This window comes from Lemur catta, chromosome 4 (genome assembly GCF_020740605.2).
Source record: "Lemur catta isolate mLemCat1 chromosome 4, mLemCat1.pri, whole genome shotgun sequence".
Taxonomy (NCBI): Eukaryota; Metazoa; Chordata; class Mammalia; order Primates; family Lemuridae; genus Lemur; species Lemur catta.
Window position 1 is genome coordinate 65,807,528 of NC_059131.1, and position 15,610 is coordinate 65,823,137.

Sequence of the window (15,610 nt, forward strand, 5' to 3'; positions counted from 1 at the left end):
TTTAAATTACCAAACATTTATTTATTTCATTTCAAAGTCAAAACAACTCTAATTAAAGCATCTTTTATAATTCTGTTTCCAGGATCTTTTGAGACTTACATTAACCCATACGAATGGGAAGGCTATCCTAAAACGAAGGAAGAGCAACCCACGACACATGAAAAAGAGGCTACAAAACAGGATACTTGGGGTGCAGAATTAACTTCTTTCCATAAGCTGATTCTTATTAAATGTTGTAAAGAAGAAAAGGTAGGGAATTTTCTTAATTAAAGGACAGTATTATAAATATTTCTACTAAATTTCACTAGCCAGTTATGATTCATAAATTTATTTGAGATTAATGGCCAAGTTTGGGAAATGGCTCTAAAAACATAGAGACTCTGTTTTTACTAGAATATTTTATACAAAATGTTTTATACAGAGAGTGAGGAAAGAAAAGACTGGAGAGCCAGCCAGGCATGTGGTCATTCTTTCCTTGGTGTGTGCCATTAGAGCACCCTGCTCTCTGCCAGAGGACAGGGGTCTATTGGAGGGCTTTAGTGGGGACTTAATGGGCCTTTTAGATCTTGGCAACATTGGAGAGGAAACGTTTGAAGGCACAAAACTATAGTCACCAGGACCTGTTTGTGGACTATCGAAATGGTCTATATAAGAAATAATGGCAGTCTGAATTAAGACAGAGGTAATATTAATAGATTGGAGAGCTGAAGCGGGGGTGTGGAGATTAAGCAAACAGTATGGATCCCAGTTTCAGCTTGCATGCCAAAGGGGATAGTTGTACCAACTAAACAAATGTGAAAGGAGAAATGTGTGAGAGAAAGATATCACTGAGTCTACATGCCTGCCAGCCATCAAAGTGGATAGCAGTCTGGAAGCTACTAATATGTGGGTAGGAAACTCTAAAGAGAAATATGGGTTAGAAATAGAGGTGGGAATCATCAGCATTGATTTGGGAAGTAAAATCATGGGAGTTCTTGGGACTGTAGAAGAATGACAAAGAGTAGACTACAAGGACAGGTGGGCAAAGGATGAAACTCTGATGACCACCAACTTTTAAAGGGCAGAGAGAAAGGATAAGGGATCCTTTCTCATCCTCATCCTGGCCGGGTGAGTATATCAATGAAATAGTGAATGTCTTAAGAAATGTGAAGGTGGGTGAAACATTGGGCTCATTATTCTCTCATCTTATATGTGCTTGAAATTTTTCATAATAAAAAATGTTTTAACCTCTGATCACATCCTTGCACACCTAAACTCTCTTGCAACATGTCCTAGGAGAGCTCTCCAAATATGATTAAAGCTACAAATGGTAGACACAGTCATACCAAATTCACAGAGGATTAATTGAAAATTCTTATCAATGTATTCAACCAAAAATCTTACAGGTTATGCTACCAAACAAAACTTACTTCACAAATCAACACTGAGGAGTCTAGAACCCTGATTAGATTTCAGAAATAAAGAGCCAGACACCCATTCCAGAGAAAACAGGGACCTGGATCCACCAAGACCATGCACAGGATTACCTTGAAGAGAAGATTGAAGCATGACAATGCCATACCAGCTACACCCCCTCCCAATTAGAACCCTCACCAAGGTATTTAGAAACAACCCTTGCCCTGCTATTGATTCCAGAGGATGACTTGCTAAAGAAATTGGGATTCAGGATGTGAGAGCAATCTGGCTGAGACATCTGTCACCCCATTGATTGCCAGGGTTGATTCGACTGATCTGACTGGCTAGGCAGGTGTGCCCTTCCTCACCACTCCATGTGCATCCCTTCTGAAGCTACATGCTTGGTTGAAGTAGACAACCTTCCCCAATAGAGGAGGACTGTTCTTTGGTCAAGGGTATACAAGTAGCTGTGCTCCTCTGCTAGAACCTCTAAACAAGGTCTCAAGAAATTGGGATTCAATAGTAAAGAATCCAAATTCAGTTTCAAAACTGAAGGTCTATCAATACCCTTCACAATATCAACAAAGAAAATAAAGTACCTAGGAATATATGTAACTAAGGAGGTAAAAGACCTCTACAGGGAGAACTCTGAAACACTGAGGAAGGAAATTGCAGAGCACGTAAACAGGTGGAAAATCATACCATGCTCATGGATCGGAAGAATCAACATTGCTAAAAAGTCTATACTACCCAAAGTGATCTACAGATTCAATGCAATCCTTATTTAATTACCAACATCATTTTTCACAGACATAGAAAAAATAATTTTATGCTTTGTATGGAACCAGAGAAGACCCCGTTTAGCAAAAGCAATTTTAGGCAATAAGAACAAAATGGGAGGTATTAATTTACCAGACTTCAAACTATACTACAAGGCTGTGGTTATTAAATCAGCTTAGTATTGGCACAAGAACAGGGACACAGACCAGTGGAACAGAACTGAGAATCCAGATTTAAAACCATCCTTATATAGCCATCTAATCTTTGACAGAGCAGACAAAAACATACTCTGGGGAAAAGAATCCTTATTCAATAAATAGTGCTGGGAAAACTGGATAGCCACATGTAGAAGACTGAAACAGGACCCACACCTTTCACCTCTCACAAAAATCAAATCACAGTTTGGTAACAGAACTAAACTTAAGATGTGAAACTATTAGAATTCTAGAAGCAAATGTGGGAAAAACTCTTATAGACATTGGCCTAGGCAAAGAATTTATGAAGAAGACCCCAAAGGCAATCACAGCAACAATAAAAATAAATAAATGGGACCTGATTAAATTAAAAAGCTTCTGCACAGCCAAAGAAACTGTCACAAGAGCAAACAGACAACCTACAGAATGGGAAAAAATTTTCACATGCTACACATCCAATAAAGGACTGATAACTAGAATCTATTTAGAACTCAGGAAAACAAGCAAGAAAAAAATCAAACAACCCTATCAAAAAGTGGGCAAAGGACATGAATAGAAATTTTTCAAAAGAAGACAGAAGAATGGCCAACAAACATATGAAAAAATGCTCAATATCTCTAATCATCATGGAAATGCAAATCAAAACCACAGTGAGATATCACTTAACTCCAGTGAGAATGGCCTTTATCAAAAAGTCCCAAAACAATAAATGTTGGCATGGATGCAGAGAGACAGGAACACTCCTACACTGCTGGTGGGACTGCAAACTAGTGCAACCTCTGTGGAAAGCAATATGGAGACACCTTAAACAGATACAAGTAGACCTACCATTTGATCCAGGAATCCCATTATTGGGCATCTACCCAAAAGAACAAAAGACATTGTATAAAAAGGACATCTGCACTCGAATGTTTATAGCAGCACAATTCACAATTGCAAAGATGTGGAAACAACCCAAGTGCCCATCAATACATGACTGGATTAATAAAATGTGGTATATGTATACTATGGAGTACTACTCAGCTATAAGAAACAATGGTGATCTAGCACCTCTTGTATTTTCCTGGATAGAGCTGGAACCCATTCTACTAAGTATCCCAAGAATGGAAAAATAAGCACCACATGTACTCACCATCAAATTGGTTTTACCGATCATCACCTAAGAGCACATTTAAGAATAACATTAATTAGGTATTGGGCAGATGTGAGGGGAGGAGGGGATGGGTGTATACATACATAATGAGTGCGATGTGCACCATCTAGGGGATGGACATGCTTGAAGCTCTGATTCGGGGTTGAGGGGAGAGGGGACAAGGGCAATATACATAACCTAAACTTTTGTAACCCCATAATATGCTGAAATTAAAAAAAAATTTAAAAAAAACCTGAAGGTCTAGATTCCCTGCCTGGAGAAAAGGAGTGTCTAAGGAAGTCTCAGAACAAAAACAAGACCAGAGACGAGATCTCTGTGATGAATGAGTTCAAGGTGACAAACCTACTGTTCCAGCTCTGTTCACAAGCAGAGCCTATTGGGTTAATGCTTCTAAATGTTGGAGCCAGCTACTCTTTTGGGAAAAAGAAGACATTTCAACACAAGTGGCTTCTTATACAAAAATTCAACCTCCTTCAAAAGTAGCATATTTTATTTTATTTTTTTTTTTATAGCAAAAGCAATTTTATTTTATTTTTTTTTTTATTTCAGCTCATCATGGGGGTACATAAGTTCAGGTCATATACATTGTCCCTGTCCCGCCCATCCCCCCGAGTCAGAGTCCCAAGCGCGTCCGCTCCCACTCTCCAGACAGTGCGCCTGGCACTCGCCATGTATTCATACCTCGATCCCCTTCCCCCCCACCTCCCCGGGTCTGCACCCTCAAGCATGACCATTCCCCAGAGGGTGCGCAATGCACTCGTCATGTAGGCATACACCCATCCCCTCCCCCCACCCCCCCATCCCAGTCTGATATCCAATTGGTATCCTTCCCTGATGTACATTTAGGTGATGATCAGGGAAACCAGTTTTCTGGTGAGTACATGTGATGCTTGTTTTTCCATTCTTTGGATACTTCACTTAGTATAATGGGTTCCAGCTCTCTCCAGGAGAACCAAAGAGATGTCGTATCATCGTTATTTCTTATAGCTGAGTAGTACTCCATGGTATACATATACCACAGTTTACTAATCCATTCGTGGATTGATGGGCACTTGGGTTGTTTCCACATCTTTGCGATTGTGAATTGTGCTGCTATAAACATTTGGGTACAGGTGTCTTTGTTAAAGAATGACTTTTGTTCTTCTGGGTATATGCCCAATAATGGAATTGCTGGATCAAATGGTAGGTCTACTTGAATCTGTTTAAGGTATCTCCATATTGCTTTCCATAGGGGTTGCAATCTAAAGATGAAATTTCATTTCAAAAAGCTCTTAGTAAACCAGGTGGCAGGCTCATTAGCACTGCAACAGGAAGTTGTCATACCAACAATTCCTTCCTGTTATCCCAACAATTCCTCCTCTGGCATCAATATTATCAATATCTTTCAGAAAACAATTATTAGAAATTTGAACTGGAAAGAGAAAAAACAAACTGTCATCTAATTCAAGATGAATGAAGATGGTCTGATAGAGAATAATTCATTACCACAGAACAAAGCTAAGAAAACTCCTCTACACTAGTGTTTGCAAATCTTGGTGTGCATTAGGATCACCTGGAAGGCTTGTTAAAACACAGAATCCTGGAGCCCATGCCCCAGAGTTTCTGATTTACTAGGCCTGGGCTAAGGGCTAAGAATCTGCATTACTAACAAGTTACCAGGTGATGCTAATGCTGCTGATCCTGCAACTGTACTTTAAGAGCCACTGTTTTAAGGTCATTATTAGGAGAAACCATTTTCAAAGCCTCAGAGAGATTAGGAAATCAGAACATATGTCATGACTTTCGGCATCATTGGTTTCCAAGGCTAAATCCGCTGGGAACTCTAACCTCGACAGGACTAGTGGTTCAATCCAGGCTTCCTCCACCTCAGAAAGGAGACTGTTTCTTTGGCAACTGGTTTTCTCTCTGTTGAAAAACCATAGTGTAATCAGAATTACTGAGGATGAAATCTTCTCACTCAGAACAACAGTTGAAAGCTTTTCCCAATTTAGGAACACCAGTTGTATGAATGCAATTTTAAGTCCTTGTTGTTAATTCTACCATGTGCTGATTATTTATTTAAGGTATTCCATGGAAGAAAATTCCATGAAAATGTATTGAGGTATATAATTCACTCATCATACAATTCACCCATTTAAGATGTTCATTTCAATGGCTTTCAGTATCTTCACAGAGTTGTGCGATCATCACCAAATCAATTTAGAACATTTTCATTACCCCCAAAAGAAACATCACACCCATAGCTACTGTCCCCCAATGCCACCAGCACTAGGCAATGATTAAGGTTATATTTTAGTATCGTAAAAGCAAATAGTTTACATAATCAAAACCTTTTTAAATAAAAATGATAAAGAAATTGATACTAGAAAAGTTAAGTGAATTATACTTAGTCACATAGTGACATGGCTAGAACTAAGCCCCAAACCCCCTGGCCCTGCTGCATGGCTGTTTATTCTGGAACTTGTCACGTTTGTGATTAGTATCATGATACATATTTACTTAAAGGGACAAGCATGTGAATATTTTTTCCCAATTTGGCCACAGAAGGGTGTGATCCAAGTCCATGGCCCTAGACCAGGTTGGGACACCTCCCCTAAAAAAAAATATGGCAAGGCTTATTTGAACAGGACAATGTCAACATCTAATGGAGGGCTAAGGTTAAAGCAGGGGCTGCTACTTACAGTTTTGCAGGATGTACACTGCACAACCCTTGGGGAAGAGCCATTCACAGTGTAGATATTATAGCCTATAACAGGCTATAATGACAGCTTTCTGACACATTAAAGTATCTTGAAGAGGGGACACCTTTTTGTATCTCACACAAAGTCTTCATATGGGCTCTGGAGGAACAAGACTCACAAGGACAGAAATGGAGTAGGTAGGTTAGGGTGGGATCAGTGAAAGAAATGCATTGATGTAGGAAATGGCTGGGCCTGGGCATCCTCATCAGGGCCAAAGCTGGTTCCCAAGAAGAGTGAGAAGAGACTGATGAGTAAATGAGAGATGAAGAAAGGGAGACAATATATGGAGTCAATTTTCTGAAAAGTTGGCTTGTGAATGAGAGCAAAGAAATGAAATAGTAGCTGGGAGAATAGCTGCAATCAAGGGACGTTTTGGTTTTGACTTTAAGAATAGAATATGGTAATGCCTAATAATATGATGATAGGAAGACCAAGGAGAGAAAAAGAGATCAATAATACAGATAGAGACAATGGAGGGGCTGAAAGTAAAGTCCACAAGAATGTGAAAGGGACAGGACAGAAGGAGGCAAGGAAGGGGAGACAGCAGGCTTGTAGAAACGTGGAGTGATGAAGGACATCCCTCTTACCCAATATTTCATCTTGCTCAGTGAGTCATGAGAACCATGACTGTCAGCAGATACTTGGTGTACATACCCACCAAATTATGTGTATAGGAAGAAGTATATACCCAATCAAGAAAGAAAAGTTCAAGAGTACAGGGAACCATCCTCTGAGGAGTTGAAGGGGAAAATTAGGATAAAATTATGAAGGATCTTCATCCAACATACTGTTTTTTTTAATGTTTTTTCTTTTCAACTTTCAGGTGGTTTTTGCTATTACAGACTTTGTGATAGAAAATCTTGGAAAACAGTTTATAGAGACACCACCTGTGGACCTGGCTACTCTGTATCAAGACATGTCATGCAACACTCCCCTTATATTCATTTTAAGCACAGGCTCAGATCCCATGGGTGCATTTCAGAGGTTCGCCCGGGAAAATGGGTATTCAGAACGGTAAGGGCACATTGTGCAGTTTTAACAGTCCATATGAACATCCTTTTGCAAAAATTTACCTTTGTTTTTCCCTTGTGCAGCATGAATTCTTACATTCAGATATCTCTTACTAAATAAATTAAGAAGTGTTAATATTTAGCTATGTATGTTGTTAAAATGGAGTCAGAAATCATAAAAGCAGATGTAAATTTGAGCAAAAGAGATTGCTTAAAATGTTAAAGGATAATAATCTAGTGGAATGGTGATTAAAACTTGTTTGGTATATAACACATGATTTTAATGTAACCAAAAAGGGACTGACATTTACTTCCTATGCTCAAATGTGCAAAAAACGAGCAATTTGTGTTCTGTTATTAATCTCATCTTCCTCACAAGCCTACACTCTGCTGGGTAATAAGGACAAGGGGAAGTTTAAGCTTGCCCATTTAGATTATTATATTTTCTTCTGATTTCAATATCTCCTTCAGGGTAAGCTGATTTCGTTTCTTTTTCATAAAAGTTCAGTCTTTCTCACTCCTCCATTCTGCAGTCCCCCCTCCCCTCAAAATGATGTCCAGGTGGATAGGAAAGTGCATGAGACCACAGGGTGGCAGGAGAGAATAGGGCTCTCATTTCCCATGTGGCCTCCAGCCCGGAAGGGCTCCTGCTTACATTTTATTTAAAAATATAAATTCCTAAACAACATATAATTGTTTGCATGTTAAAAATTTTACACATTTTGTCATACTTCTCCAATATTATGTAGTTCTTCTATAACTTAGTTTTTTTTTTTGCTCAATATTAATTTGTGTGACCCAGTCTCTATCAAAATTTAACTTCCTTTTTTGCAAAAATGAACAAGGTGATTCTAAAACTTAAATGAAACTTAAAGGACCCCAAAGCAATTTTGAAAAAGTAGAACAGAGTTGGAGAACTCATACTTCTCGATTTCAAACTTACTACAAAGCTACAGTAATGAAGACAATGTAGTATGGGCCTGGCACAGTGGCTCACACCTCCTAGCACTCTGGGAGGGCAAGGCAGGAGAATTGCTTGAGTTCAGGAGTTTGAGGCCAGCCTGAGTAGGAGAGAGACCCCCATCTCTACTAAAAATAGAATAATTAGCCAGGCATGATTGCACACACCTGTATTCCCAGCTACTCGAGAGGCTGAGGCAGGAGGATCACTTGAGCCCAGGAGTTTGAGGTTGCAGTGAGCTACAATGATGCCACTGCACTCCAGCCAGGGTGACAGAGTGAGACTGTCTCAAAAAAAAAAAAAAAGTGTGGGCAAAAAGGTAGATATATAGATCAATGGAATAGAATTCAGAGTTCAGAAATAAACCCACATATCTATGGTCAATTTATTTTTAACATGGGTGCCAAGACCATTCAATGAAGAAAAAGTAGTCTTTTCAACAATAGTTCTGGAACAACTGGATATCCACATGCAAATGAATGAAGTTGAACCCTTACCGTACACCACATGCAAAAATTAACTCAAAATGGATCAAAGACCTAAATGTAACAGCTAAAAGTATACTACTCTTAGAAGAAAACATAAAGTAAATCTTCATGATTTTGGATTTGCAATAGCTTCTAAGATGCAACACCAAAAGCACAACCAACAAAAGAAAAAGTAGATAAACTGGACATCACCAAAATTTAAAACTTTTGTGCTTCAAAAGGTACTATCAAGAAGGTGAAAATAAAACCCACAGAAAAGGAGAAAATATTTACAAATCAGATATCTGATAAGGTTCTAGTGTCTACAATATATAATGAACTCTTACCATGCAACAACAAAAAGACAAAAGAAAATAATCTAAAAATTGGCAAAGAATAGACAATTCTCTAAAAGTAGGTAAACAAATGGCCAATAAGCACATGAAAAGATATTCAACATTGTTAGTCATTAGGGAAATGCAAATCAAAACCACAATGAGGTACCACTGTACACCCACTAGGATGACTATAATTTTTTTAAATGAAACATAGCAAGAGTTGGCAAGGATGTGGAAGAATTGGAACACTCATACACTGCGGGTGGGAATGTGAAATGGTGGACCACTACAGAGAACAATTTGGCAGTTCCTCAAAAAGTTAAAAATGGAATTTCCATATGACTCAGTCATTCCAGTCCTAAACATATACCCAAGACAATTGAAAACAGGTGTTCAAACAAAAACTTGCACACAAATGCTCTTAGAAGCATTCATAATAGCCAAAAAAATGGAACCACTTAAATATCCATCAACTGATGAATGAATAAACAAAAGATGGTATATCTATACAATGAAATATTATTTGAACATAAAAAGGAGTAAGGTACTGATACATGATGCTACAGCATAGATGAACCTTAGAAACATTATGCTAAGTGAAATAAACCAGACATAAAAGGTCACACACTGTGTAATTCCATTGATATAAAATATTCAGAACAGGCTAATCGATAGAGACAAAAAGCAGTTTAGTGGTTGCAAGAGGCTCAGGGCATGGAGAAAAGGGGGAGAAAGTGCTTAATGCATATAATGATTAATTTTATATGTCAGTTTTACCAGTTTAAGGGATGCCCAGACATCTGTTAAAACATTATTTCTATGTGTGTTTGTGAAGCTTTTTCCAGAAGAGATAGCATTTTTGAATCAGTAGACTGAGTAAAAAAGATTACCCTCACCAATACAAGAGGGTACCATCCAATCTATTGATGGCTCAAATGGAACAGAAAGACAGAAGGACAAATTTGTTCTCTCTTTTTGAGCTGGGACATCTTCTGCCCAGCCTGGGCATCAGCACTCCTGGTTCTCAGGCCTCCAGAGTCAAACTGAATTATACCACCAGCTTTCCTGGTCCTGTAGCTTGCAGAAAGCAGATCATGGGACTTCTTGGTCTGTGTGTGTGTGTGTGTGTGTGTGTGTGTGTGTGTGTCCTACTGACTGTCTTTCTAAAGAACCCTAGCAATACAATGAGTTTAAGGTTTCTTTTTCGGGGTGATGAAAATGTTCTGAAACTAGATAGTAGTGATGGTTGTACAACATTGTGAATGTACTGAAAGCCACTAAATTGTACACTTTAAAATGGTTTAAATGGTTAATGTTATTATTTTATGAATTTTAGCCCAACTTTTTTTTTAAAAAAAGAATAAGGCAGTATTGAAGAAGAAAAACAAGGTGAGAGGACTTGTTCTACCAGATATCAAGACTTACTATAAACTTATTATAAAACTAGAGTCATTTAGACATTGTGGTACTGGCACAAGGCTAAATAAATAAATGCAAGAAAGAGAACAGAAAATTCAGACTCAAGTATATTGGGACAATATTTACAACAGAAGTGGTACCTCAGAGCCATGAAGAAAAAATGATCTTTTCAATAAATAGTCCCGAGTCAATTGCATAGCCACGTGCAAAAACTGAACCTTGACCTGTACAGTATCTCACACCATAGATATAAATCAATTCCTGATGGATTGCAGCTCTAAACATAGAAGGCAAAACAATAAATGGAAGTAATATAACAGAGTATCATCTTGGGTATGGAAATATTTCTTAAATGCAAAAAAAATCATTAAAAAATATTGATAAATTGGACTGAAGTGCCCTAAAATTTAGAATTTCTGTTCATAAAAAGTAGTATTAAGAGAGGGGGTTTTTTAAAGCAAGTGATAGAGTGGGAGAAAATATTTGTAGTAAATATAACTAACAAAAGTTTTATATCCAACATAAAGAACTCTTAGAAATCAGTAAGAAGAAGACAGGTGGCCCAATAGGAAAAAAGGGGACTAAGAGACACAAAAGGAAATAGCCAATAAAAAGAGAAAACAATTTAAAACCTCAATGAGATATCACTATACATCTACCAGGTGTTAGCCAGATGTAGAGAAACAGAACTCTTATCTACTGCTGGTGTAAGTATAGAATGAAAACATTCTGGAAAACAATTTGATATTATTTAAAAGTTAAATATATATATATAATCTGTCAGATAGCAGTTCTATTTCTAGGAATATACATAACAAAATGGAGTGTACATGTATACTAAAAGACATGTACAGAAATGTATACTGTAGTATTGTACATAATAACCAAGAATAAGAAATAACCTAAATGTTCAAGAAGAGCAGAATGAATAAACTATGGTATAATCACACTGTGGAATATTATACAGCAGTGAAAATGAATGAACTACAGTAACATGAATAAGTGTGAAAAATATAACTTTGATTGAAATATATCAAATGGAAAAGAATATATACTATATGATTCCATTTATATAAAAGTCAAAACAAAATTAATCTATGGTATTAGAATTCAAAATTGTTGTTGCCTTTGGATATAAGGAGGGCTATTGATAGGTAGCATACTGATAATGTTCTATTTTTTACCTAGGTGGTAGTACACAGTGTGCACATTCACTTTGGGAGAATTCATTAAGCCATACACTAATGATTTATGTACTTTTTCTGTACATATGTTAGACTTCAATTTTTTTAAGTTTTTAAAAATTGATCTATAGTGCTGTAGTTAGAAGTTAGGATAGTGATTATCTTTGGGAAGAAGGCAAGGGAAATGACAGGGGAGGAGAGGGATGCAGGGGATATGTCTCCAGGGTATCAGCATAGTTCTCAACCACAAGTGTCCATTTGTGATCATTCATAGAGGTATTTATTTGGTTTTTGCACTTTTCCTTGTGTGTTATAGTAAAAATATATTTAAACATAAAAAATATGAAAAATATTTGAACATTTATCAGAATAAGGAATAGAAATGTATGTATATTCTAAGCAAGAGTCTAACATATTTACATTTCTTAATATTTGTTTTGCTTAAAAAATAGCACAAAACAGTACTTTGTTGTTGTTGTTGCTGTTCAACTCAGGGTGCAGTCAATTTCACTGGGGCAAGGACAAGGGCCTATCGCTGAAAAAATGATCAAGGATGCAATGAAATCAGGAAACTGGGTATTTTTACAAAACTGCCATCTTGCTGTTTCTTGGATGTTGGCAATGGAAGAGCTAATTAAAACCTTCACAGATCCAAGTATGTTGAGCACATAGCATTTGCATAATAATGCCATTTTTATGTAGCCTTTTCTTGCTGAATTCATTCCTTATAGTAATTCTTTATTGTAAGCATTGTGTTTCCCTATATTAAAGAGAACTTTGAGACCCAGAGAGCTTTAGTTAAGTTACACAACCAGAATTCAAACAACAGTCTTCAGACCCCAAGTTGAGGGTATGATCCACTGGATCATTTCTGTTCTGTATTGCCTTCTATGGGAGCTCATTTGAATTTGAAATATACTACCTGTAGGCATAGTGAAAAGAAATAGAAAGACAGATTTAGGACAAAGAAAGGAAATTAAATCCTTCCTTAAAATGAGACAAGTAAAGGAACAGAGTTCAGATTACCACCAATTCCTGTAGTGCTTAACCACTTTTTATCCTCTGTAAACCACACAACAATTAGCCTTCACATGTACCTCAGAGCCACACACACCCCATGGGTGTGCCCAGCATTATTCATAGTCACTCTCACCACTTTCCCAAACAAGAAAGTATAATGGCTTGCAAAGAGAGAAGTGGATTAGAATCTACTCATTTTTCAATATTAGTATAAAAATAGTCAAAACCTTAGGAACCGTTTTATTGGTAACAAACTGTGTGAGTCCCACTCGACCACTCTGCTAGGAGGCCATTGGAGAGAACCACTGGCCAAGGATGTCTGCAAAGAGCCCTTTCTCTGGGGCTTTCCTTTGTGCCCTGACTAGAGGAAGCTTTCTGGGAAGGTGAGAGCTACACAGACAGTCTTACAAATCGCTACCTATTAAGGTGAAGAGCTGCTTTTTTACAGAGTTACCAGCCTACACTGGTCACCAAGCCACAGCTTGGGGCTCAGCAGCCTTTCCCTAAAGGCCCCTCATTTCCTGGTGCTTTCCTCCTGCTCTCCCACCCCACCTTCTGCTGGCTGCTGCCAAGGATAAGGAGTCGTTTGTACCCACCATCCAGAATCTTCACTCTTTCTACTTCTTTGCAGTCAAATAAGGGATGGCCTGCTTCCTGCTGGGCCTATGGCTTATTTGCATTTAAATAATTACAAAAATAACAAGAAGGTCTTTACTACTGTCCAGGGGTCCCTGATGATTAGGATTATAATTAAGAAAAAATGCCAGGAAAGGCATCGAAAAAGAAATTTGTTGCAGTGGTGTTACATGAGCCTCCAGAATCAGAGACATCGTTCACCCTCACTATAACTAGAATAAGAGCATTTGCCGGTTCTTCAGGGAGACTGGACAGGCTAAGGAAGCCAGCTGAAGTTGTTTCAGGGTTGTAAGTGCTTGTAGCTCACTAAACTAAAGTGGATAGAAAAATCCTTTTCTGGCCCTTGCTATAACCATTTATAACCCAACCGCTTGAGCTGATGTTTAACTTGAATCAGTATAAAATAAAATACACTCATATAGTAAGCTGAAAAAAGAAAGGGGGAGAGAAAAGAAGAAAACCTCTGGACTTGAAATTCTAAGACCTTAGTTAAGTTCTGCCCCACCACTTCTTGACTGTGCATGTCATATCTTTTCTCTGGACCTCAGTTTCCCCAACTATACAATGACTGCATAGCATCATCACTAAAAGTCCTGGACTAAGATGATTCCTAAGATTCTCTTCCAGCTCTTAAATTCTATGATGTCTATGAAAGTTAAGAAGCTTGATGACTATAAGGGCAAAAGTACGAAAAAAAATAATTGTTTCTCCAAACCTGGCCGCCTTCTTTCTTTGGTTTTTTAATTAGTGAAATCATTGGCCCTGAGATTTTGGTTGCTGTTTGACTTCTATGCCTAGTAGTTTCTATTATGCAAACAACTTTAATGTTGCTCTAGAATTTAGTGGACGTAACTTTTAATTTTGGACATTCATTCAATACATATTTCAGAACCTACTATGTACCAGGCACTGTTCTAGGTATAGGGTATGTTGGTGAACAAAACAACCATAGATATTTGCCCTCATAGAGCTTACATTCTAGTGTGGGGAAACAAATGATGGATAAACCACATAATAAATAACTTATATGGTATGACAGAATGTGGTTGTGCTTTGGAAAAAATAAAAAAGGGAGGAAGGTAAGATCAGAAAGACTGGGATGAGAGTTGAGAGAGGGAAGAAGGAGGATAGCAATTTTAAATGGTATAGACATGAAGAAAACGAGGGAATTGGAGGGAAGAGCATTCCAGGCAGAGGGAACAGCCAGTGCCAAGGCCCTAGGGAGGGAGCAAGCCTGGCATGTTTGAGAAATAGCATAATATGCACTTAAAAACCAATGCCAAGGAAGTTGTCCTTGGATGAAGCCTCTGTCTTCCTGCTATGGGAACAATGATTTTTTCCACCTTTACTTTGGTCTTTTGAACCTAAAGCGGAGCTCATCCTTTCCTAAGTTCCTAGCCACTGCTCAGAAAGCAAGCCTGTTGGCTTAACTTGATGCTATGTGTGGGGTTTTTCTGTATCCCTGCTCTCTGTTCCCTTTGCAACTTCTCTGCTGAGGGGAGAAATCCATTTCTTCTCCATAGGACTTTCTGACCATTTCCATGCAATTTGCCTTATATTTAATAATTTAAAAAAAAAGGCTCATGAGCATAAATGCACTGGTGAAAACTGTCCTCTTCCAACTGAAAAATTTCCCCATTTCAAAGAAAAGGCCCTTAATATCTCATCACATATTAAAAATTAACATGTACCTAATTTCTTTACCCAAACTTGTCAGCTTCTAGACTGCCAAACCCTCCTGATGTGACATTGCCAGAATGACTCTTTCCACCCCATTTTAAAACAGTCTACAAAAATACTTGCAATAGATTAACTAGGTTTTTAAACAGAGCTTTTAGCATTGTTTCCTTCCCTAAAATAAGTGTTTCTTATAGAAAAGTGCTACTACAAACTAAACATTTTTCTGTTTTGTTTTGTCATTGTTTTAAACAGGTAGTACTATCAAGGACACTTTTCGACTTTTTTTAAGCTCCATGCCTAGTAATACATTTCCTGTTACGGTTCTTCAAAATTCTGTCAAGGTAATGTATGCATATGGTTGGAACAATGTAAAATGATTGGTCTCAAAAGTGTTCACCTAGTGGCTTCAAGGAGCTCAGACCTTGCACAGAACCACAGAGAGATCTACATGGCCAGGGTAGGGAGGTAGAAGTCCCTCTCCTTTCACCTAACAGTGAGCAAGGAGATGATTTCCCAAGCCAGTGCCCATCCCTGCATGCCCTCATTCTATTGGTCATTCAAGTCTTCCATTTCTTACCCTCCACAAAAAAATGTTAAGGGTGCAGAGTAATGAGAAGGGAACCCCTCACAGA

The 15,610-nt window shown here is 37.9% G+C and overlaps 1 protein-coding gene across 1 annotated transcript in view; it reads left to right on the forward strand.

Annotated features, from left to right (window-relative positions):
* DNAH6 (dynein axonemal heavy chain 6) overlaps window positions 1-15,610 on the forward strand; it is a 240,745-nt gene that overhangs the window by 196,495 nt on the left and 28,640 nt on the right. Inside the window, exons 63-66 of the mRNA XM_045549959.1 lie at window positions 83-249; window positions 7,087-7,277; window positions 12,137-12,297; window positions 15,231-15,319. Coding sequence (XP_045405915.1) covers window positions 83-249; window positions 7,087-7,277; window positions 12,137-12,297; window positions 15,231-15,319 — 608 coding nt within the window. The remainder of the gene's footprint in view (window positions 1-82; window positions 250-7,086; window positions 7,278-12,136; window positions 12,298-15,230; window positions 15,320-15,610) is intronic.